Source organism: Mauremys mutica, chromosome 7 (genome assembly GCF_020497125.1).
Source record: "Mauremys mutica isolate MM-2020 ecotype Southern chromosome 7, ASM2049712v1, whole genome shotgun sequence".
Classification (NCBI taxonomy): Eukaryota; Metazoa; Chordata; order Testudines; family Geoemydidae; genus Mauremys; species Mauremys mutica.
This window is the reverse complement of record NC_059078.1, coordinates 101,501,200-101,526,906: the sequence shown is the minus strand read 5'-3', so window position 1 is coordinate 101,526,906 and position 25,707 is coordinate 101,501,200. Positions and strand designations below refer to the sequence as shown.

The 25,707-nt window shown below is 37.7% G+C and overlaps 1 protein-coding gene across 5 annotated transcripts in view; it reads left to right on the top strand.

Annotated features, from left to right (window-relative positions):
- The window catches only part of INPP5A (inositol polyphosphate-5-phosphatase A), a 415,177-nt gene extending 389,737 nt beyond the window's left edge, over positions 1–25,440 (top strand). For 2 of the 5 annotated variants that reach the window (XM_045024848.1, XM_045024853.1), the window contains 3 exons: positions 17,235–17,346; positions 22,189–22,257; positions 23,813–25,440. In XM_045024848.1, coding sequence (XP_044880783.1) covers positions 17,235–17,346; positions 22,189–22,257; positions 23,813–23,959 — 328 coding nt within the window. In that variant the 3' untranslated portion in view covers positions 23,960–25,440. Of the gene's footprint in view, positions 1–17,234; positions 17,347–22,188; positions 22,258–23,629; positions 23,719–23,812 lie in introns of those variants that run through there. The other 3 variants (XM_045024849.1, XM_045024850.1, XM_045024851.1) reach the window with 3 other exon arrangements.
- Positions 25,441–25,707: the final 267 nt, after the last annotated feature.

Here is a 25,707-nt window from a genome sequence, read left to right as displayed (position 1 = left end):
ACACACAGCAGCATGAATCTTGACGGGGGGAAACATACTATGCAATTGATGTATGTGCTTTATTTGTTTTTCATCCAACACTGAATCCAGTTCAAGGTCTTATTCCAAATCTACAAATTATTCCTAATGTGGGACTTGACCATCACTACTGATCCCCCTTTTAGCATACGGTTTCTGGAATTCCTTAGTCCACAGTATCACTAAAGCTAATTGAGCCCAGGACAAAGCACACAGGTGTTAGAATATGGTTTTTTGTATAGGATCCTCCAGCTATAGAATTCCCTGCCACTGAAGCTTATGGTGCCCTTCTCATTTTTGGAGTGCAGTGTAAAACACACCTCCCCGTCAGTAAGACAGCTTCCGTTTGTCCAGCAAGATCTTCCTTCTAGCAAGATTCAGTCTCCCATTGCACCCAAGTTAATACAGCCCTAATCAAGATGGGAGGACTTGAGAAAATTGTCTGCTATTGCTCATCAACTGACCCATTTCATCTCTCACATGGTGCCTAGATATTCTGGCAATGGACACATGCATATGAGACAGAGAAAAAAATCTCTTCTAAAAAGCAAGCCCTGAGTTACAGTTATCTTGTTGCCAGTACCTCCATTGTGAATCTTAAGCAATGGAAATGTGTAATGGTCCCTATATACATTAATCTCAACAATGCCTGCACACCCTCTTGTACTACAGCAATCTAACGTTCAAGGATATTTCTCTAGTGAAGTTTCATTAACAAATCTTTCTTATAAGGAGGGTGACCAGAATTGTTTTTCATTAATAATAGCATTTGTTACAGTTCATTAATAATAGCATTTGTTACAATAATATGTTCCTATTTAATTGTGAATTGGAGTCTAAACCTGCAAAAATTATGTGGATTATGTTACTTTGCTAGAATAGCATTTAATAGTTTTGATGTTTCAAGAGTGGAGTTCATGCACTTATAGTTATATATCAGATCTAGTTCTTTTAGATTCCCCAGCTTGCTTAGAAAGTTTAAACAAGTCCTGCTTCTGATTGTAATAATCTTAGTGTATGCATCTTTAGTGAGAATGTTTTCTATGTATATTTTTGTGTCTTAGTAAAATATGAGATAATGACATCAGCTTGTTTTATTCTGAATTTCTCTATGCTGCTTCTTTTTTAATTTCAAAGAGAGTAAAGAAAGCATGATTGCTTGGACATATATTTTAGAGCTTCTGAGGGTTGTGTTTATTTAAGAAAATGGTTACTAAGAAGGCCCACAAATCCATGCTGCACATTTTGGATGAATCTGCATATAAGCAGCTCTTGGTTTGAAACTTTCATATTCCCTTTGTAAAGTTACAGCATCTTATATTAATGCATTTTCAAGTAATCACTTGTATTGATACGGTTTGATTTTTTTGTCATTGCTTCTCAGAAATCTTGGCTCCCAATTTGGGGGCGGGGGGAGATCACATTGTTTGAGTCTTAGCAGCTAAGAATATACTTAGGGCAACTGAAGAAAGTTACATTCTCATGTCTTGTGTTTAATTTTAAATAATGCAATACAGCTGTAAATTCATATCACTTACGCTCAAGAAGTCATCAGTCAGGTCAGGCGTGACAAGTATGAACACTGCACACCCTTGTGATGAATTTGGCTTTCCCATGTTAGTGGTGGTCCTGGAGCCACAGAGGCATGACACTGCAGTGATGAAGTGCTAGCAGTCTGACAAGAAGAGTCAAGATGACTTGTTTAGGTACAGGAGACAGTAAACGTGTTGGGACACAAAATGAGAAGATGATGATGTGTTTTGGTTCTCAGAGGGAGGGAAAAAGAGGAGAAGGAAGAGCTGTATTTTCTTAGTAATTCATAAAATCTTCCAACATATTCATAAATGTCAGTGAAAGACTTATTTTCCAACATCTTGCCACCATATAGAAATAGTAGACAAGTGTTACTTTTTCTGCTTTCTAGGATTTAGGAAAACAATAAAGTAACAATGAATAAATGCAAATAAAAACAAAAAAACATACTTTTGTGTGCTCTTTGATAAAATACACCAGTTTGAATGTGAAAAGCTTCTGAATAGTCTGAACAGACAAGGAAGGGTTAATTTATACTTCAAAGCGGTTGAGCATTTTTTGACATATAAATTGTTTAATTTACAAAAATGTCAAGATTTCCTCTGTTTTGAGATTTGTATGGATATTATACCAATATGAATTGTGACATCTTGATTCTGGCACCCTGTACAGACCCCTAATGGCGTAGTGCTATATCCAGAAGTTCCTGCCCTCTCAACAGTACTAATATGGGTTGCAATATTTATACTCTTTTTACCTCCCCTCCCATATTTATAGCTGTTGATTTCATTATACTCTGCAAGAATCATGAACAATTCACTCTTTTGTAGTCTGCTAGCTTTTCTTTTCAGTTGATTGTGAACTACATTTAAAAAGGTGTGAGCTTTTAACGCTTGTGAGAAAGAAAATACTATGTCATGAGTCCTTATTCACAGGTCACGGAAGGAAAAGCAGTTTGTATTTAATATTAGCTTTTGAAAAGCTACTTGCATTTAAAACTTTTGTCATCATCTTTCTATTCATTGTGTTAATGGTTGTTAAGAGTAAAAGTTGGATTCTCTAATAAGTACCAGATATAAGGGGTTTCTAATCCTGATAACATGAAAACATTCCTTATTCTGATAAGAGTCCATCTTATGATAATTTAAAAGTCATTTTGAAACTGATTGTTTCCTGTTTGATCTCTAAATAACAGTGCAGTTAAATCCATAGAGAAATAGAAATACTGGCTGGCTCCTTCCCTGCAATACTTTATTTGCCAAGTCTAGACACCCCTGGAAGAGAGAAGGGCATTGATATGCAGCTGTCTTTTCACCGTTTGGTGTTTAGTGGGAAACTGAGAATAGGCTGATGCCCATACATATATACACACACACACACACACCTTAACATATATCTTATATACTTTACAAGTCTATGAGGAGAGTGAGGGAGTAACTTTGTTTAAAGCCTCTGTGGGAAATTGGTTAAGCTAACAATCCATTTGGGATAAATAACTGTGCATAAAAACATGCCCGCACTAAATTAAAGTAATCTTAGTGGTCTGGTTTAAACCAGAAAAACCCGGGAAATTCAGATATATTTAGAGAATAATTACATTTTTCAAGTATCAGAGGGGTAGCCGTGTTAGTCTGGATCTGTAAAAGCAACAAAGAGTCCTGTGGCACCTTATAGACTAAGAGACATTTTGGAGCATGAGCTTTCATTGGTGAATACATGCATCCGACGAAGTGGGTATTCATCCACGAAAGCTCATGCTCCAAAACGTCTGTTAGTCTATAAGGTGCCACAGGACTCTTTGTTGCTTTTACATTTTTCAAGGGTTCATCATGAGCTATACAAATTTGCTGTGGGCTGAAACTTGGCTTAAGATGTCTCAACTGAGAATTTAAATGTTTATTTTTCTATAAAATGGTTTTTGGCTTGTAACAGGATTGCAGAAAAATATGTTAATCTGTTTCATGCACATTTTAGTACTTCTACAGCAGATATGAATGACTGTTGTTTTTTTTCATTAAACATTGCAGACATTTAGTCCACAATTTGAACGATGGATTTTTGTTTGTTTTATTTTAAAACGGTAACTCACTTTTCTTTAATATTTAAAAGCGGGCACTCTAAACTGAAATTTTTGGCTCTCATAAACATATTAACGCTTTTTAAATTATACATTTATTGTGATGGATTTACAGCATAATTGTATTCGTTTATAACACAGTAATTATACATGGAGTCAAATGTAATTTGTAGCTGTCTTGTCAACAGTTATTAAGGCAACAGTATTTCATGATAATTAATATGCAGTTGGATGACCAAATTCTGAAAGGTCTTGCAATGCACTGGTCTAGTGGCCATTAGCTTCCACTTTCTCCAGTCAGCTCTGCATATGGGAAAGCTTCCAGAATAACTTTTGAACTTTTCACTTATCACTTCTGAAAATAGCATGTCTAGAGTCTTACTTGTGAACTGAAAAAAGTAACTATTGCTCTTCTCCAGTGTAAAACCATGATTTCATTTGAGACCACATGCCTGTTTGCTGTTATACGAAGACTTCATATTAGCCCTTGTGGTCATCCAGTTAAAGGAGAAGGTGTACATGGTCATTAGACAGTCATGCAGGAAAATAAACTCAGATCAAGGCTGTGATGCATTTAAGCATATGCTTAACTTTAAGCATGTGAATAATCTCATCCTTGTTCAGCAGTACACTTACTATGTACTTACCTTGATATGCTTAAAGTTAAACATGTGCTTAAGTGCTTTGCTGAATCTGAGCTTAATTTCCTATATAATCCTTACGTAGTAGGCAATGACACCTTCTCTCTCCCTAAACGGATTAAAGCAATTTCAGTTTACTCCTTTCCACTCCCACCCCTGGTATTTATCCTTCCCTGTTGGTGAGAAGAGGAGGAGCATCTATTCTGCCTTCAGCAGCAGCCCTTCCTAGATCCCTGTAGAGTCCACACACACACACACACACACACACACACACAAAGGGAGGGGGGAGAGGGAGAATCAAAGCCTCCTGGGAAACCACAGATTTCATGACATTCATTAGACCCTTTACAACCTCACTTCCCTAACTAGAATGAGTAGAGATTTCCTAAATTTGTATTTTTTGAGAATCCTTCACTCATCCCTATAGTCTCAAGTTTTGATCCATTTGCTTTAAATAGTGAATATTCATGTTTTTATCTCAATACACTTTGTAATCTAATGTAGCCCATAGCAACACTAACCACCAGAGACTAAATACAATTCAGAATTTTAAACTCTGCAAGCTCTGTCAGTCACTGCCTGAACAGCCTGGCCATAAGCAAACAAGCAGCTCAATGTGAGGCTGGAAAAGGGTCTTTGGTAGTCCGTAATCATTGGAAAAAGGTGGTAGGTGTGAAAAAGAAATAAGGACATTGTGGTTAGCCAAGATACAGGTGGGCAATTGTTAACTTTATCACCTCTCTCCATTAATTATTATAATTATTCTTGTAGCTGTAGTATGGCAGAGATAGGAGCTGACTTTACCAGGGGTTCACACCCACCTACAAGGTTTGCTTTCAGATAAGTCTGCATGCACAGTAATCTCATGTATTAATCATTCTCTTAAAGTGACCTATTCTTGTTTGTCATTGCATTAGGCTGTCATGTAATTTACTAGTTGGACATATGTTTGTAGCTCAGATATCCTCTATGTGATTATTTTTTCTCAAGCAGACTCTCTGCATTGACAATATCTTGGCTTTGACACCTCTAACCAAGAATGACAGGTTGAATCCCATTTATTTCTAGAAGAATGTTTTGCCTTTGGAATTCTCTTTAGCTCTAGTCAGATGTTCTTCCAGAAACCTGTTTTGTCTCACGTATTTTCTACCCTTATATATTGTCTCATTAACTTTTTCCCTAATATGTTTGACCTTATTCTCATGGCTTTCGCACAATGACATATTAGGTTTTCTTTTTTAACTCAGACTGCAGCAGGGTGAACCTGCTCTGTGCCATATGAGGCAAGGTCATTTTTAAATACATTCAGTTGTTCTTTCCCTCCTCCAAAGGCAATCCAGCAAATACCAACTTTGCCTTTTGCATTGAAACCCTGTCAGTACCATTGTACTTCCCAAATGCTGCCCTGCTGCATAAAGGTAGAAGGTTTATTACTTGATAGGCTGCTTTTCGTTCCTAGAGTCCTCACCAAATTTTCCCACAGGGCCCCAGATCATAAAAATCAACCTACTGCCAAGGAACCAGTAACTATTACTCTTGTAGCATCCGACGGAGTCAATTAATATGGTGACTCACCCATGTCTTGGTTCTGAGCACATCACCTCATTGGTGAACTTCGATCCTATTCGTCCATGAAATGAGGATTTAATGAATGTTAGAGCAAGGTCAAAAATGATATTGGAGTTTATCAGGTGTCTTTGCAGCTCATTGGTTTTATCCAAGATAGGATGGCTTTGTGCAGGTTCCACAAAATAATAACAATAACAATAAATAATATTTGCACTTCTAAGGCACCTTCATCCAAGCATCATAAAACTCCTTGTAAATATTAATGAATGACCTTAAACCATCAGTAGAGTACCTCAGTGCTTGATCAGTCAATTCCCACAAAACATTCTGGAACCTTGTAGACCCGCCTGAGGGTGGAACAAAGAAACAGCTCCCTCAGCTGGAATGAGAAAAGGAAGGCCCTGATCTCAGCCTAGAAACAATTATGATCTATTACAAAAGGGTATTCTTAGCCCGTATTCCCCCTCTCATACCAAAAATCAAACCAAGGTAGCTGATGCCACTGCTCCATTCATTTCCAAAGTGGAAAGAGGCTCTTTTGGAGTAGGTAAGGAACCACACTACATGGCAAGAAGTTCCTTCTGCAATTTACTTTAAAGAGGTGTGGCACCATTTAAAATTAGGAACAAAGAGGGGGAGGGAGAGGATAGAAAAGGTTTAAGGACAGTTTCTGAACATAGTTGTATAGCCTGTAACCATGGGAGGTGAGGATGTAAATCAAGCCACCACCATGACTATGTTCAAAAATGGTTTCAAACAAGGTTATAATCTCTAGTGTGAAAAGTCTCTAGTTGCTTCCTTTTTGCTATTAATAAATTAATCTGAGATTTGGAAGTGTTGCTTTTTAAGAGTCCTGTTAGTTGAATGCTTTCCTATCCATTGTCTCTTCTTTGCAATACAAGTTGTTTTCTGTTTTAGGGTAGGTAAAAATATAGCTTGCTTTATAACTTACTTACAGTCAGGCACATTCCCAGAAAAACCATTTAGGTATATCAGAACCATGTGTAATAATTTCAGAATCTTTTACTGAAACAAGCCAACACTGGATGAATTATTCATAGTCGAATGTATCCAGTTGTAATAGTAGCAGTATTACATACACTTAGTTGAGTACAACGTTCTGGTTATTAAAGCAATAGGGCATGTCATTCATTGGCCACTGGATGTAGCATTGGTATTGCCGAATAATCCACTTGTGTTAACTGGACCTCCCCAGGACTCTTTATTGAACAGCAAAATGCAGCATGTGAGTTGCTGTTAGCAGTGTGTCAGGCTTTCAGTCTTAAACTGGCTAACCAGCCTACAAAGGGGAGCCAGTAAGGCATTAATGACACAAAAACTGGTTCAGCTTGACGTTGTCACCAAGGCAATACATGGTTTAGCATGGCTATGTTGTATAATCAATAAGAAAAGATTGTCTCTATTGGAAACATTCCAGTGTAAAAAAGTAGTCAGTTATTGCATATTGGGGAAGAATCTATTGGTATCTCCACCCAACCCCCCCCCCCCCCCGACACACACACACAGCAACACTCCTGTGGAAACATTCCAATGCATTAATGCCGACAAACCAACTAAAGTGTAAAAACTCTGAATTAACACCACACACTCAAGCTGCAGCATAATAGTTACACAAAAGAGTTTGTTAATCCACAGAACAATATGCCCAACATAACTCCATAAAAAGACTCCGAAAAATTACACTGTGTCATTAACCTTCCTGCTTTGTGTACTGCGTGGAGTTATGGCTCAAGTCCTGTTTACCCTTCTTACCCTTTGCTATTGGATTGCCTGGTTGACCCCCTTTTTATTGTGACCTTTGACTCTGATTTTTAGTTTGATCACCATGGTGTTAGTGTAGCATTTGCAAGTAGCAGCTGTTTAACACATTGTACTTTAGCCACTATGTTTGCAGGCCTGTGTTTACCCTCCGATTTGGCTTAAATGAGATACATATCATGGCCAGTTAGCTCCCAGAGCATCATGAAGACCTATTAGTGTTTTGGTAAATGTGAAGCAGCTAATTTAATTCAAACAGCAGGGTGTCCTATAGCTTAGCTTTAACTACCTGATGCAGAAGATGAGCACATGAAGTCCAATTACTTAGAGCCATTTGTTAGAAAAGATTGAGCTGACTAAGCCTAAAGAACATGGATTTCCCTTTTGAATTTAGGGAAACGTATATAAACGGCAATTTAATTCATTTAAATGAATTTTGGGAAAATAATATGTTAGTTCATAAAAAATTGAGTCTGGCTTTGACTGTGCTGATTTTTGGAAGCTGTACTTTGGCTAGTGAACTGAGCCTTTGTGATGAGGTCACACATATACCAGCTCCCATTAGTGCACAGCTGGGACCTTGTCAACGAAAAACAATAAAATCCCTTTACCCTACTCCCATCTTAGCTCACAAATCACCCCAGGTTTGGCCCAGTGGCCTACTAATGTTGTTACTTTAGTATAGTAGCACGGTGGACATTTTTAAAAGTATAGTGCACAGTTAGGTGCAAAGCACTTGCCATTTTCTTTCAAAATTTTTGATTAAAACTAAGGTCATTTGACCGTATATTATTCTGCTATTATTAAACAGGTAGGGGAAAAGTCTTCTGTGAAGGTACCTATCAGCATTGCTGGTAAATAAAAATACATAAAGTAGTGGTGAGCTTGAACAGAAAATGTTTGGACTCAGGTCCAAATTCACACATCGCTAGCTCTGTAATGTGCCACATCAAAACCCTGGATCTGGTTCCCCTCAAACTTTGGAAGAGGTCACATCTAGGTTGGAACTTTGCAGCTTAGGATCATCTTTAATATAAAGTATAAACAACAAAATTCAGTGGCACAAAAGTCATAGACCAACAGTAAAATAATAAATGAAATCAAGTAAACATCCTCCAAATGGGAGCAGTTTTCAACTCTTAGAAACTTTGTGATGGAAGTTTGTTTTTAAGAAGTAGTGTGTGTCTAAAATCTGATTGAACTTTCATAGTGTGCACATAGTCTGAAAAACAGTGTTGTAAAATTAGATGTCGTGTGCTCGGTCTTTCAAAATGACCTTTATTGTGCTAGGGAAAACATTGCAACTTATCTTGTTTTTATTTTCTGTCATCAATGGGGTGTTGTCCCACTTTGTAAAACATGGTTATAATGTTCTAACCATAGAAGATACAATTTTAAAGCAATGTACAATATATGACAGTATTACCAACAAAGTAAATTCACTATATTTTCTAAAAGGGCTGGGATCAAGAACTACATTGACCATGTGACAGATGGTTTTAAAAGAACTAACAAATATGAACTCTCAAAATAGAATGAATTGTTTTCTGATTGAAAGAAAAATTCATCTCCCCCAGTGTCATAAAAAGCAAAATAGTTTATCTTTTCCATTCCTTATGGAGAATGCCATTTAAGGGAAGGTTTAATTCATTTTTATTGTTCATTTGTGTTTTGAGTTAGCAACCAATTGGCGGGCTGGTTTAAGATCACAGAAGTCTATAGCCCTACAGAAGGTATTTTGTAAAGTTATTTGGCTTCTCTGACAAAAATTGTGTTTTAAATAAAATAGTTTTAACTGTAATTACTGTATCATTAGTAAAATATTGGCGGACAAACTATTATTTAGTTTTGTTAGGGTTCCCAATATTATTGCTATGTAGTTCTTGTTCCTGCTAATAGTAACACAAGTACAAATAACAGAAGTGCATTTGTGTACATCTACCTACACAACAGCAACTTTCAAACTTATCAAATTTAGTGAGAACAATTCTTCCAGGTGTTCAGAAAAATTTGAAAACCTTTGGCATTGTAATATTACATTAATTAAACTCAATAGCTTCTTAGTACTTTTATACAAAAAGTCCACTTCTAAGTAAGTCCAATTGAATAGTGTGAGTGAAAATGAAAACAAAAAGTCTGCAATAAGGAGAAAAAGCAGCAGAAAATACCAGCACTGAAAAATAAGACATCCTGCTGATAGAGGGTAAACCCCTGTAGCCTTTGTCAAAGATACTTCAGTCTCCAGGACTGTCAAACATCATCTTTCACAAACCCACGCTGGCAAAAGGCATCCTCCTGTAGTGGCTGGTCTAGATAGAGGATAACAGCCTATTATTGCTACCAGTTTTTCAGCTACACATGGTAACGGTCTTGATATTGATCTAAAAGTTCTGTCATTCATCCTTGCTGATAATCTATGCTGGGGGGTCAATGTGATTCCATGTGGAATTTCCATTTTCTCAGCTTGCTTTAAAGAAAAGAAAAAAAGAAATAACAGAGAACAAAAACTCTGTAAAAAGAACACTGAGTGCCAAATCAAGCACTGAAACATTAGGAATGGCCAGAATTAAGTTTATCTATATAACCTTGTCTGCCACTCTCCTTGTGCATGTACACTTATTATATTTAACATGCATATTGTGTGACACCTAAAGGCTTGGACCAGATTATGTTACTGTCTTTAATTGCATGATATACTATTTGTTCTTCAGGACCCCTGCCTCATACAGCACACAGGATGGACAGCGAATGAGTCAGAGTGTTGTAGGAAGAGGAAGTACTTTCTTTTGTGTCTAGAACACTGTACTGGGACCAAGAGAGCTGGGTCTATCCCTTGCTCTTGTTGCTGCCCTCCCATGTGTTGTTGGTCAAGGATATCATAATGCATGCATGCAAAGATATGGAGTGAAGCTTTCACAGGGTACCTTAATTCTGGTGTTTCCTATCTTTTTGAATGTTTGATGTGGCAACATTAATGTTTTTCAAAATATTTTGTCTGTAATTACTTATAACATTCAGAGGGGTTCCAACAGCAAGAGCTGTTGACCATAAAGAAATGCAGGTAATGTTTTGGATCCCTTCTTCTAAGCATGAAATCAGCATATGAATAAACACTATGATGCTGAGGATATTAGAATGCCAAAGCTGCCATTATGAATGTGACATGGCACTGTCCCTTTCTAGTTCTTTTCTGGAGACCTGTATTAGAATAGCCCTGATTTTTGGTTGTGCTCATACTTAGCTTTGGTTCCTCTTAAATTGAGAAATTCTCATGTTTTGCAGTCTCTATACAAATGAGAAAAGAATTAGTTGTAGGTTGCCACAAAGTCAGCTCAAAATTAATGTTCAAACTGGAAATGCAAATCAACTCAGGTCAAATTGAGATCTGGTAACTTCATTAAAGTCAGTGGGATGATTTTGGCTTTTTGAGTAAGAACTTGAAGCTGTGCTGTACTGGAAGTTGCCAAATTGGAAGAGGTTCCTTTCTGACAGGAGTAAAATGTGGTTCTCGTTGGGCAGTCATGCTGACCGTGCTGGTCATGACCCATGATATCTCCAGATGGTTCATTTTCAGAATTTCTAGTGCCTCCGAGTTTGGGGTGTGTAAGCAATGCAGCAGCAAGCCCTGAGCTCATGTGCTCATGACAGATTTGCATAGGAAACTGAAAGTGAGCAATGTCCCAAGTAGCAGCTTAGGGTTTATTTTTTGTCTCTGTGAATTTTGAATGCCTCTTTCTTCAATGGCAGCACCAGGGTGATATTGGTTAATGCAGACAATATTAATGTTTGTTATATGAAGAAAAATTGGAAAAATTGTACTGAAACTACTATAAGCTATTAATTAAAGCTATGGCATTGTATCATGAGGATGCTGGGCAGTGGCTATGTCTTATTTCAGAAAAATACAATTATAACTTTTGCTTGCAAAAATCTACTTAAGGCATGGATAAACTGCACATAATGGGCCCCAAACTGTCTGCTGTGTTGTTTTGGGGGCTGTCCTGTCCCGTCCCCAAATCCCATTCTGCATGCCCCTGCCAAGTGATCCTCTGGGGCATGCAGCAAATGTAAACACCTTCAGATGTCTCTTAGGATATGTCTGTGCTCCAATGTAAGCCCAGGGTTAGAGAGACTCGAGTCAGCCAACCCATGTTAGGGGTGGACTTGAACATGTACATTATATTTTAACCCTATGACTTTTCTAATCTGTGCTTGAACCTGGGGCTCTGGCGCCCGCACTGCAGTGCACAGACCCAAGTCAAAAAGTCAAAGTAACCATATACCAGAGTCCTTAGCACCCCTGCCCCCAAATGTGGCTGCTCTAGCACTGGGACTATGGTGCACTGGGAGAAAACTTTACTGCCTGCCCTGCACATTGCCAGGAAGCAGCTCACTTCGCAAAAGGCTTGGTTTGCTCTCCGTTGCCAACCCAGAAGGGACTCTGATAGTGTGCTTGAAGATCAGTGATCAGAAGAGAATGAGTTAATGCTGACCTGAGCTGCTGCCGTTCACAAAGGGTGGGTGGCTTCCATTTTCAATAGAGTGGAATGCAGATTGTTGGGATAGAGAGGACTAAGGAAGTTGTCCCATGGAATTGTGGGATGCTTCTGGCTGATTCCCAGGACCCAAATCAAACGGGGCTGCATCAACACTGCAAAGCAATAAGGCTGAGATCCTGGGTTCCAGTTTAAGTCAAGCTCAGACCCTCCAGCCCTACAGTGTCCTGGAACCCTGGGCCTGATCCCTGGGTTAGCACAATTGCAGTGTAGACACAAAGAGGCTCAAGCATGGGCTTTATGTTGCAGGATAGACATACCTATGGGTATGTCTACACTGCAAAAAAAAATGTGGATGGCCCATGCCGACCAACTCAGGCTCATGAGGCTAAGGCTGTGGAGCTGTTTCATTGCTAAGTAGATTTCTGGGCTTGGGCTGGAGCCCAGGATCTAGGACCCTGCAGGGATTGAGGTCCCTAAGAGACCTGTGTTGGCCTGTGTAGAGGAACCACATCGGTCCCATTACATCTGTACCCCTCCTCAACCGTGAAGGAAGGGGCCAGATTTTTGCCCTTCCTTCTTTGTGGTGCACTCTCTTATCAATTTTTCTCATATCTCAGTATTGTATGGGGAGTGAGGATGGCATGGTCTGGCAAATGTACAGTGACAAGGTAGGTGAATTCCAATGCACTGCGGGTGTAGCCGCGCTGGGTGCTACTACACCTTTAGAATGGAGTCAGGGTTCTTTTCCCCCTCCACACCAAACTTGGGTAGAGGAGGATTTGTCCCAGACTGATTTGGGTTAAATTGCTATATTCAGCTGATCATGGTTGGATAACTAACTACAGCACTTCTTTCAGCTCTAATCTCAGCAATATAGTTCCAGGCTTTGATATATGAAATCTGATTTTGTTTGTCAAAGCTACTTCTAAACTACAGTAACTTCTTTATAGAGTCTTCATCATTAAAGAGCCTGGGGAATCACCAGGAGTCCTCATAATGTGAAAATGATGAGATCAATAAAGCAGATTTGTAAATACCAGTTTACAGAATATAGACTCTTAAATTAAATACTGTAATACTTAAGTTTAGAGGATCTTTCTAGGTACAGGGCATAACATTTGAAGAGCCATAGAGTTTATATTGTAAAGGGGTGGGCTATATGAAATGTGATTGATTCATATAACTTCTCTAATAAAAAGTAGTGTTTGTTATGTTGGGCTCTTGTGCAAGTAAAGCAAGAGATGCATTCATAGGTTACCAGAAAAAGTCAACTCTTAAATTGCAAACAAAGAGCTTCAGCTACCAACCATATTACATCATCAAAACATCTCATGGACACTCAGAAATAAGCTGTACTTCTGTATGGCAGTGAAGCAGCAAATTGAATTCTCATAATATGTTTTGAAAATGAGTCTTGTTAGGTTTGATGAGGTGGAAAAGGTACTGAGATCACTGGTTTGTTCCAATACATTCAGTACACTTTACTTGGCTGTTTGCCATGGCTAATCTTTTTAATGGCCGTATAGCTTGTAAACCCATTTGGTAGAAAGCTATGCATCTCAGTTTTATAATATCACACCAAGTAGGGTGGTAAATAACTTTCTATTCAAGCATGAAAGCCTTTTTTTGTTACAATCCCAGAAATCTTATTTTAAAAACCTTATCTTGAAAGCTTCAGTAATTCCTTTATGAATTCAGCAATAAGCAGAATAAAAGGAAAACCTCCTGATTTATATTTATTATTTTTTAAATGCACCCATCCTGTCCTCTTATTCAAAGACTATCTAGCACTTATTTCTAAAAATACATCAGTAATTTAGGAACAATGTCCAACAAATTGAATCATCTCAGAACCCTCTGGATTCCTCAAAAAACTCCCCACTTGCTCACTCACTGTCCTCTTTAGGAAAAGTCTGGGAGAACAACTGAGCCTTGCAGCATGACCTTGAAGGTCAGCAAATTCAAAGTTATGGAGAATCCAAATATTAAGTGCATCCCATTGTCAGTGATCCCTCACTGAAAAGGAACTGGTTTCAGCCCCCTGACAGCTAAACCAGGGGCTATTAGCTGAAGTGCCTGAGATGATTTTTACTCTGTGGCCTCACATGGATGTGGTCTCTGAGGTAATCAGAGTTCAACCTATTTAAATCGTTATAGGTTACTTCAGCTGCATTTTAGAAATTAAGCAGAAGCCACTACAAAACCCACATGTGATGGAGCATCCTGCTAGAAAATGTCCCTAAACAAATAAACCATCATAGTCTATGGAGTGGTCTACAGAGAGCATATTGCAGTGTCCCCTTCTCAAAATGACTACTGTGGTGAGATCTGTATCCAACAGACAAAGATTCATCCTTCGAAACACCTTTCATTCTCATCGACTGCTGCTACAGGGACATCCAGAAGCAGTTGAAGATCCAACAAAAAACCCTGGTTTGGTTGGACAGTTTCTCCGCATTAAAGAGCTGATACCACCTCTTCAGTGTCTTCACATTGAACCTACTAGTTTAACTCCAGTCTTGTCTGGATCGATTTACATCCAAAACCCAAGACCTGATTCCATCATTCTTATGTGAGAGAACTACTTAAAACCATTGTGGCAACAGAATAAACTTGGATATAGTAAGGGATACTGTAACACTGTAGCAGAAAATGGTAGTCCTCAGTGCTGTTTCAAAATTTAAATACCAACTATGCAAATGAATGCGTCTCTCAAGTCAATGGATGAACAAAGTTAAGAAGGAAACATGGCCTGACTGACACCTGAAAATCTGCAGTTTGGCTCATGTGTCAGGTATTTCTTGTACCCAAACATGTCTGTCTGGATTTGGCCTAAGCATTGTCCCATTAATATTTGCTACTACTGTAATCACACAAAGAGGAATAAAACTTAAAAAATTAGGAGAAATAAAGAAGAGCCATTCTTTTCAGAATCCAGTGGCATTCATTCTCCACTACAACATTTTTATAAAACATTACCCCTTAGATGTTTAGAATATGGGCTTTCATAATCAGCTTTTATGAACAACTAGGCAGGTCAAATAGTGGACTTAACATTTTGAAACTTTAATAGTTTTTTTCAGAAGGCATAATTTTCTTGGTTGCTATTCAACTATTTATTTATTTATTGCCAGACAGTTCCCATTAACATCACTCAGGAGCAGCAGAAAGAATATTAAGCAACGTAATGCCATTCTATCCATTCTATGGTATTGTTTTGTTGGCTTCATAGTAGAGGTTAGAGCTAATAACTTTTCCTTTGCAGTTAGGGTGACCAGATAGCAAGTGTGAAAAATCGGGACAGGAGGAGGGAGGTAATAGGAGCCCATATTAAAAAAAGCCCCAAATATTGGGACTGTCCCTATAAAATTGGGACATCTGGTCACCCTATTTGCAGTTTCCCTGGTTTTTTTTCATTAGGGCTGAACCTTGATTGTGCTGGCTGTAGATGGTGACGGTAGGGTTGCCAGATGGGTAGATAAAATTTGGCTAAAACAGAATTTTAAAAGGGGTGGGGGGATGAAAATTATATAACAAGGAAATAATGGGTATCTTGTGATGTTAAAGTGCAGCAGCTCCCTTGCTCATTGCTTGCAAATATGCCTAGGCAATATAGTAATGCGAGGAAGCTTCATTAGATAAGCATCTATATTGAATTCAAAGAAAATACACCCACGTATACCCTCCATCTTATCTGCTTTATTCCAAACACCTTTACCAACGAGACAAAATATGTGTGTGTGCTATTACTGTGACTTCAGAATGAGTTACAGCATTTTGTAAAGCTTTTTAGTTTTATTTCCCCTTGTTTTCATTTGCCTTTTGGTCATTATCTCCCCCTGTATCACCAGCTGCCTGTTCTTAAAGAGAAAGCCCACAGCCATCCTTCCCCTTGAGCCATCAGGGAGCCCAGAAGAGCAGCCAGAGTTCACCTACCATTTGGATTTGTATGGGTAGATCTCTGTATTTCAGTGAAGTCTAGGCCGCTGTGGGGTTTTCAAGCCTCTGACTCTGTGTCCTGTGTAATTCCTGAAATAGTTCCCCCTTGAGGGAGTCATTCAAAGGAAATTCAGTGAGAAGAACATCAGTTTCCTGAGTACTTCCCCACGTTAATTTATACCCCAGAGTCATATGCAATGGTCCACTGTGTTCAAAGACTTTGTTCTTGCTTTAGTTCTTCTCCACTGTTGTTGTTGTTGTTGTTATTGTAGAGCTTAGGAACCCCAGTCATAGACCCCATCGGGCTAGGTGCTGTACAAACACAGAACAAACAGCCGGGCCATGCCCCAAAGAGCTTACAATCTAAGTATAAGACAAAATTCAACAGATGGATCTCTAAAAATAAGAGCTTATTTTCTCTCCCCCAAAAAATAGTCAGGTGTGAGGTCAGAGTATGGTGCTTTGAGATTTAAAGAGAGATGAAGAAAAGTTTTTAGATGAACACATAACTTTTTAGACTAAAATGAGTTTATAAGGATGAGGAGCGAAAGGGTAGGTCCATACTTACCCGCTGAGTCGACGCGGAGAGTTCGACTTCTCGGAGTTCGAACTATCGCGTCTAATCTAGACGCGATAGTTCGAACTCTGAACGTGCTCCCATCGACTCCGGAGCCGCGGAGTTCGATCCAGTGGCATCTGGACAGGTAGGAAATTTGAACTAAGGTAGTTCGACTTCAGCTACGCTATTCGCGTAGCTGAAGTTGCGTACCTTAGTTCGACCCCCCGCCCCCCCCCCCCCCCCCCCCCCCCCCCCCCCGTAGTGTAGACCAGGCTAAATAGAGATAAACTATGACTGTTTCAAAAAAATAACAAGTCATGGATTTTTATTAAGGGCCAGCTCCTCTGAGGTAAGCACCCCTCTTTCTCATGGAAATCTAAGAGGATGAGTACATTGAGCATTTTAAAGGAATTGCTCAGCATCTTGCAGGATTGGGCCTTAAATTTAGGAATGGGAGGGACATGTGTGTTAAACAGGTACATTTTGAAAGAACTGACTTTTGCAGGCTTAAAAAAAAAAAAACCATGGTGCGGATTGAGCCAGTGGCTATTAAAGCTGCCTTGCAGAAAGTTAAAAAGTCAGGCTGGTTGCTGACAGATGTTGCACTGATTCTTTTCCAGTTATCCATACAGTGAAGATTGTAGCCAGGGAAAGCAGTACATGAATACTAGATGTCCAGCTTGGTGTGATAGAATTCTGATGTCACAGTCAGCCAAGGAACTGATTCTAAAAGTAAGTACACCCATGTGATCACATTATTTTCTAGTTATTTCTTCATTTATCTTCAACATAGCGTTTGTTTTTGTTTGATATTTCTTGCCTCTCCCTGAATTCTTAACTGTCCAAAGTAAACCCCAGCGATAGTTGAAGGCAGCAACACCAAAGCAATAATCACATTTTTCCCTTATACAAAGCTTTTCATCTGAGGATCTTAGCGTTTTGCAAACACTGTACAATTAAGTTTCACAACACCTCTGTGAGACATAGAGTCCTCTGATTTCAGTGCACAGTGATAAGCCTAATTTTGCCAATGCCATAGCAACAATGTAGCTCAAGAATTTCCCAGTTTTCCTCCCCTCCCTTCCCCCTCCCTGGCCATTTTTTGCTGTTCAGATACTGAGCCAGATCCTGGGATCAGACCAAACTATACACTTTACAACAGAGTAGAAAGGGAACCTTGGTATTCCCCTTATCCTGTGTGTAGGACTGGTCCCTCAGGTCAGGTTACAGCAACCTGAATGCTGTCACAATTTACACATGTTGCAAATGGGCCCAGAGAATCAAAAACACATAAGGAGATCATAGGGGCATCCCATCCAGGCCTCTTTGCTCTTACCATGCCCCATTTTCCTGCTATGCCAGAAGTGGGTGTGAGGGACATGCTAGAGCAGTAGTAAGCAACCTACAGCACGCGGCCCGTCAGGGTAATCCGCTGGTGGGCCGCGAGATAGTTTGTTTACATTGACCATCTGCAGGCATGGCTGTCTGCAGCGCCCAGTGGCCACGGTTCACCATTCCCAGCCAATGAGAGCTGCGGACGGTCTCGCAGCCCGCCAGCGGATTACCCTGACGGGCCGCAGGTTGCCCACCACTGTGCTAGAGTGTCTGTGCTGTGACTTTCTACCACACTACTGTGAGGTGATCTTCTTGGGGTTATTCCAGAGGGCTTTATTGACAGATTGTGATGGCAGTGCAGTCACAGCAGCTTCATCACACCCATGAATCTTGCCCGCCTTCTCCAAAAATGTCTTGGCTTGACAAGCTTATTTAAGACACAGTGCTCTGTGTTTATCTTTGTTTTTGTGCATACTAACGCGTTTTCTTAACAGTCATTTATTACAATAGGTAGGATTGGAAAATAAATCCTCACACTACTGGCTCCGTGTGTGTGTAGTACTGAAACACTTCAAACTTGATTTCTTTATGTTTATAATCTTCTCTCTTTCCCTCTCTCATCGGTGTTGTATATCTCATGATAATGTTTGCTTTGCAGTAAGTTAAATAATTACAATCAAAAGAATTCACTGAAACATGAGACTATTTTTTCCATAGCTACTCAAGTTTCCATCTCTTGAAAGCACTTCTTCTCACGTTAAACTCTAAGAAGTGCTGGTATTAACACCTTAAACTTTTCACCAAACCCTCATTCAGGGTGAAATTCACCCCTCATTGCAACTTGGTTTGTTCAGGGAAATTCTTGAGGTTTGGTGAATGGAATTCACCTCCTTAACTTGGGGACAGGCAGTGGCTATGGTACAGCCCCTCTGTGACTAATCCTGTCACAGGTCTGGAATAGCATTTTAAACCCTTCTGCATCACCTATAGAAATGTTGCCAGCCAATGGCTCCAAAGAGATTCCAGATTTCCATCCATGATGGCCTTTTGGGGGCCAGGATAGGGACCTCCTTCATGTGCAGGAGCACTGCAGTAGCCCCCTTGTGGTTGCTCTGTCCAAGGCCCTCCTATACAGCCACAAAGCTGAAATAGTGAAAGGGCCCTATGTACCTGGATTGATTTAATCTTTTAATTGGTGGTTAATGCCATCAATGAACTCAAGATAAAGGCAATATTATTCTATTTATTATGCACAATAATTAAAATGTATATAACATCTGAATACTGTGGAACCCTAGTATTCAGTAGGAAACAGAGTTGCCAAACAAGAGGTAGGAACAGAGAATGAACTGGATATGAGCTTTCCATGCAATATTGCTGCATAAAAAGTCAATGGAAATTTGGGCTGCATATGTAGAATCATATACCAAAGAAATGATAATTTTGCATGTCTATATGACACTGGTAAGACAGTGAATACAATATTGCATATACTTCCACACACCCATGGAATTCTCCATAACAAAGGACAGAGTGACCAATGAGGGAAGATTTTAAAAATTAGCTATGAATCAGAAGAGAGATAACTGTGTATAAATGTTTGAAGGTGAAAACACCACCAAAGAGAGGAATTGTTTGATTATACTAGGGAGTGTAATCAAATGTAATGGGACAAACTTAAATATAGGAAAAAGAAGGCTGAACACCCGAGAAAATTTGTAACAATGAAGTCAATTGGCCTGAAATAATCTCCAAAGGGAAGTGGCAGAAGTTCACTTGGAGCATTCAGAGCTGAATTTTTCAAAATCCTTTTTAATCATGTGTCTGCAATTTTGTATTTGCAAATTTTGGGTATGCTATTTTGGATATGGACAAAGATTTTTGCAGACAAAAATTACAGAGGGAAATTAGAGCCACATTTTCTGCTGAAGTAAATTGCACAGCTGCATTAACTTCAGTTTAGGTGTTCCAGTTTACACCAGCAGAGAATAAGGTTCTTATCCAGCTGTAGCCACTTGGAAATTTTGGCCCATAAAACTTGAGCAAAGCAATAGAAAATATACAATAGGGAAGAGTACTGAATTAGTGGAGGAAAGAAAAAGATGTTGTAATAGGTCTAAGTCATTTCTAAATTTCTTGATTGTGTGCAGCAAACTATATTTGCCTTCCCACCGACTTCAGATCTTATTTCTTTATAATGGTTTACAATGTGCACTATTAGAAATATTTGAACCTTAAAAAAAGGATCAGTGAGGAAACCAAAAGCACACTATTAGACTATACTTAATTGCAAGTCTGATACATTCTTATAACTTTAAATAGCTGTGTATCTTTAAAAATTAGAGACAAAGAATGTCTTTGGTATAACTAGTTGTTGAGAAATTATTATGCATCGTTCTTTTTTTTTAATGTGTTAGTGTATTGTTATAGGTATCTGAAAAATTGCTTTTCAGCTCTGGCTGACTTATCTCTTATTTCAAAGAACAAATTTTAGTAAATCGGCACTTTCTGAGTGCTTTGTAGAAAAAGGAGTAGTGTGTGCAAATTAGCACACAACACAGTATGTTCAGCTCCACACACTAGGCGTTACAGATTGTACAGACATGGGGCTGTAAACAGCTTTCATGCAACATCATCTATCATGCTATGGTCGGTTACCTCACCATCATGTTATTTTATGCTTCCTGAGCCCTAAAACACCAAAGGTTGCCCACTGCTAGGGAGTTGCGTTGATGCCTGATAGCATGCAGTAATGAATGCTCAGCCAAGTGTATATTGTTTCTGCTTGTGCGCTGCTGTAATTTGTTTATCTGTCTAAAGATTATGCAGTTGAAAATCCACAATTTTATGCTGCCTTTGTAAATTATCAAGTCGCTTTTGATGAATGTATCCCCACTTCCGATGGTAGTGGCATTATGATCTTGAAATATTGGAAAGTGTTCATGCATACAATGCAGAAGGTTATGTTTTTATATTTTTTGGCAGACAACCATGCTATAAAGTAAATCTGACCTTAAGCTTCCTTACTGCATTAAAGATAATTCAGTTTTAACTTTATAGTCCTAAATGCTGCTGTTTATATAAAGTTCTTGCCCAGTCAAACTTGACTGATTACAGATGAGAAAATCTTGACTGTTTCATACAAAATAAATGAGTATTGTAAACTATTTTAAAGCACATCTATGATTGTATTAGAGACTTGCCAGTGTGCAGACTCCAGATTTAATTAGCTTTCAGGAATTGTTTAGTATAATAAGAAATTGTAAGCCTCTCTGTGTGTTTATTCCTAAAGGGTTGTGCTAGATAAAATAGACTGTCAAAATCACACGTTCAGTGTAAATGGCAGAAAGATGAGTACATTCTATTATTTATTAAATCATAGCTGCAAAGAGAACAAGTGTATAAGAAGAAAGTTCAACATAGAGTAGAATGAAAGCAGTTCACGGGTCTGGCTAGAGGAATGCTCTCCTTCAGCTGAGGCTGATTTTCTTAAGATATTTTGAATGCTCTTTTCATTAAAGGAAATTATCTAATAGAAATAGGATTCTTTTGCTTTCTTCTTTCATAGCTAAATATTGTAACTGTTTTGTACAAAATATTCAACAGTTGTTTCTACTTGTTTAACTTTACATAGTTGATGCAATAACACAATGGGGTCCATGGCTAGGGCTCTTAGGTGCTCAGGTAATTCAACTAATAAATAATAAGGATAAAGGATGTGTTAATGTTTCTGCTGGTACATTTAAAATACTACTATTTGGGTACATAGGATGTTTTTTAATGAGACAATGTGAATTCCATGTTATTCCGAGAGCGAGATTCATGTCCTATGTAATTCAGTAAAAAGATTTCTGAGCTGTTCCTAAAAGAGAGGACTGTGGTGAAACCACTTGCTGCATTTCACTGACACAAGATTTGAATGTAGCTATAACTGAGTCCTTAGTTTCCACATCTTAAATATTAGTTGCTAAAAGTTGTTGAAGCCCTAAAAGGGAGTGGTAGTCATTTGTAAGTATTTTATGTGGAAATTTCACAAAGCTTTGCAATGGACATTTAATGTAACGTTTCTGCATATGAGCCTATGTAATCTTTGCTCTGAGGAGCCAAGTTGAATATGCCCTCACTAAGAAATCTTGTTGCATGTTCTTACTGAACTTCCATTCATGTAACCTTTCCTTACTTAGTTTTCTCTGAAATCTTAAAAATAACTGAACTGATTAGTCTTTTTTTTTTAATTAGTCAGAAAATGATGAGAAGATAGTGATTTATGACCATATTGGGCCAAATGTCTGCATGGGGGATCACAAGGTAATTTAACTCAGTGTTACAGTATTGTATTATACTATGTTTTATTAGGAACATAGAATGCATATATTAATTTCTATTCCTTTTATATTGAAGTCAATTATTTTTCCCTTTTTTTATTTTAAACTAGATGCTTTGGAAAAATTTATACAAGTTGGGGTTAAATTCATCTGAAATCAGTAGAAATGCTATATTAGATACAAGCACAAGTTTCAGTAAAGAACAGGATAATGTTCCAGAATGCAGCATAAAAACATAATATAATTTGATACCAGTATGAGCAAATACATCTGTATTTATAACCTTACCTAAATAAAAAGTGCCCATGAAAAACTTTAGTTTCACTTAGTTATCTAGATTGTTTCCTGAATATAATTGTAATTAATTTGGTGTCTAGTTGACTAATAGAATAATAAAATGCTGACAGTACCATATATAAGCAACAGGTAAGAAAAAGAATACTTAGCTCTATGCCAGTTGTTTAAAAAGATCAAAGATGATAAAACCACAAATTTTAAGTAACCCGTATAGTTAGCTAATTCTCTTCTGAAGATACCACAAACGGGAACCACAGTTAGAAATATTTGATCAATAAGCACCTGTTTTCTTTGAAAATCCTATAAACAACTGAAAACATCTCTGAAATTTTAAGACTGACTATACATGTAAAAATTCAGTTAGAAATCTGAAAACTATACTGCAATATCATTGACAGATGTACTGCAGTAGCTCTTGAATTATGATTTTAGGAATGGTAATTGGATACTTAATAACTCCTCTTTGTGAGCATGTGTGTATATATATATATATATATATAAATGAGGACTGTAAAAATAAATAAATGCAAATTTACAAATATAGTATTTATTTATTTATTTATTTTATAGTCATCATTTTTGTGGAGGTAGAAAAATCTTTTTCAAAGGAAATAGGGATCTTACTGTTATACTAACTTGTTTTATAAAATTAAAAGTGCAGTATCCTTTGGGAATAGAGTAATAGCCAGATTGGATACAATCATTTTGATTTCTTTTATGACTGATGTATTTAACAAGCATCCTCTTTCAACAGAGTTAATATTATGACAAATGAAATAAGATGCTATGTAGGGGGCTCAATCCTGCTTCTATTGAGATCGATGGCAAGATTCCCATAGATTTCAAATGGGAGCACAGTATCGGACCAATAAGTGGCTGTCTTCCTGAATCTCTTGAGAATTGTAAGATTACAGTAATGAAGGAAGTCTAGATTATTGCATGAGAGTGTCACTGGTTATAGATTGATTCTTACTTTGTTTGAAATAATCATTACAAAGTGTTTGATCTCTTTCTGCCTTTCAAGTGTATAACCCCTATTTCTCCCTAACTTGCTGCAGCCTGTGTTCCTGTCCTTTCGAATAGCTGCTGGGGCAGGTAAACCTATTGCAAATGTGCACAAGTGTTGTGTCGTGCAGTGATGTGGTGGTAAATATCATTTTTTTTCCCCTTTGTTTATATTTTCTACATCATTTCCCCTTTGTGTTTATTTTTCTTTTAAAAAAATGCCAATTCTGCAACAGGAAAAAGATGCCCTCGAAATGAGAAGATCTTTCGTGAAACCACCCTGTAGCATGGAGGAGGAAAGAATAAGCAGTATATTGAAATGCATAATCCTAACAGCTGTATTGATAAATCAAGTCTTGAGTGCCACATTTTTAGACTGCTGATCGTACACTATGCTTCAGCATCTGGACTCTGTTCGGGAAAAGCCTCACATACCTCACTGTCTTGTATGTTCATGTGACATCAAGTAGAAATGTGGAATTATTTTTATATATATATATATATATAAAAAATATGTCACGGTTCTGTTGCCAAAACTCTAATAGACAGCAGAGATGTTCTGTATTTTAGATTTCACAGTTTTCAACTTTTAATAAGTGTTTGTCAATGTGGAAAAGCTACTTCAGCACATTTTAAACTTTTAAAGGTGTCATGCCTAACATTATATATCTGTACCATTTGGGGGTTTTGTACATTGGATTATATAGATAGAGATTTTGATGGTTTTAAATGGTATTTTCTTCATTGACCAAGGCTTATGGTTTGTTTTAGTTTTAGAATTTTGTTTTGTTTTTCATTTTTTTATAGATTTTTTTCTCATGTTATTTACTATTCTGCCATGTAACATGGTTTTGAATCACACAGCAGCTGCTTTCTATACATACATATGTGTGTGTCTATATATATATATATATGTATGTGTGTGTGTATATATACACAGATATATAAATAATTTATAAACCTTACCAAAACGTATGCTAAATATACTTTCCATTATGACTGCTTGAGAGTGCCATATCAGCAATTAGTGTTGGAGTCTAGCAGTTTTAGTTAAGTGTACATCAACAATCAGCACTTATAAAACAAATAATATATAGCAGTGCCATCATCAATACAGATATATAGTATACTATATAGCACATATATTAGCAGTTTCACTTTGTTACTCCTATAATACCTTCTTTCTAAGTACTATTAAGGACTGAATGTGAAGTCTTTAGTTAGGTTTGGGTGTACCTTTCAAGAATTTTGTAAACTGTTTTTGTCTGTCTTTTGTTACTGTTTTATGGTGCCGAGTATTGTATATTAAAACAATAACAACATGGGAGAAGAAAATTAGAAGTCTGTTTCAGATAGCATCTGCACCCAACACAGACTGTATTTATACAAAGTGTTAGCGAAAAGGACTGTAAATTTTCTTAGTTAGTAGCTTTGTGCAACCTGCAACATAACCTTGTTATGAACATTTTTCTCCCACCACTAAGTACAACATTAAAAGGTGATTAGAGAGTCTGTTGATGAAACACAAATGTATGTTTTATTGATTTAATTTAGAACACTACAGAGTTCATGGACTGTGTGATGGCATTAGATTGATGCTTGATTTTGGTATAAATCACTACCATTGAAAATGATTTGATGTCCGCTTGCAGAATTTGTTTTCACGATAATACAGTCTGGGTTTGTATTAAGTACTGTTGTTCATAGGGTTTCTGCAGCTCTGTAATGTCAATGTGCCATGTTGCAATATAACCACCCGGTAATTCTATTTAACACGAATAGAGGTTCAACTCATGGTAACTTTGAAGGCCTTTAGAAATGAGTACTCTGGTTCTCAAGCAATAAATCTGATCATAATGAAAAATGACTGTGTCTGTCCCTTTAATTTTGGGTGTGAAGCTAATTGACTCTATTCTTTTTTTGTCTGAAAACCTAGGCAGATAATAAGTTGCATTTTTGTGTATACATTGAAACACAATACAAACTGAGAAGATATTTAACAGACTGATTGCACTTTAAAATGTGGGATTCTTTTATTATCAATTGTTAATCTGACTATAACAGTGTATTTATAGCTATTCCTAATATACCAAAACCACCAGGATCTTTAAACTGCTAGCCCCTGATCGTT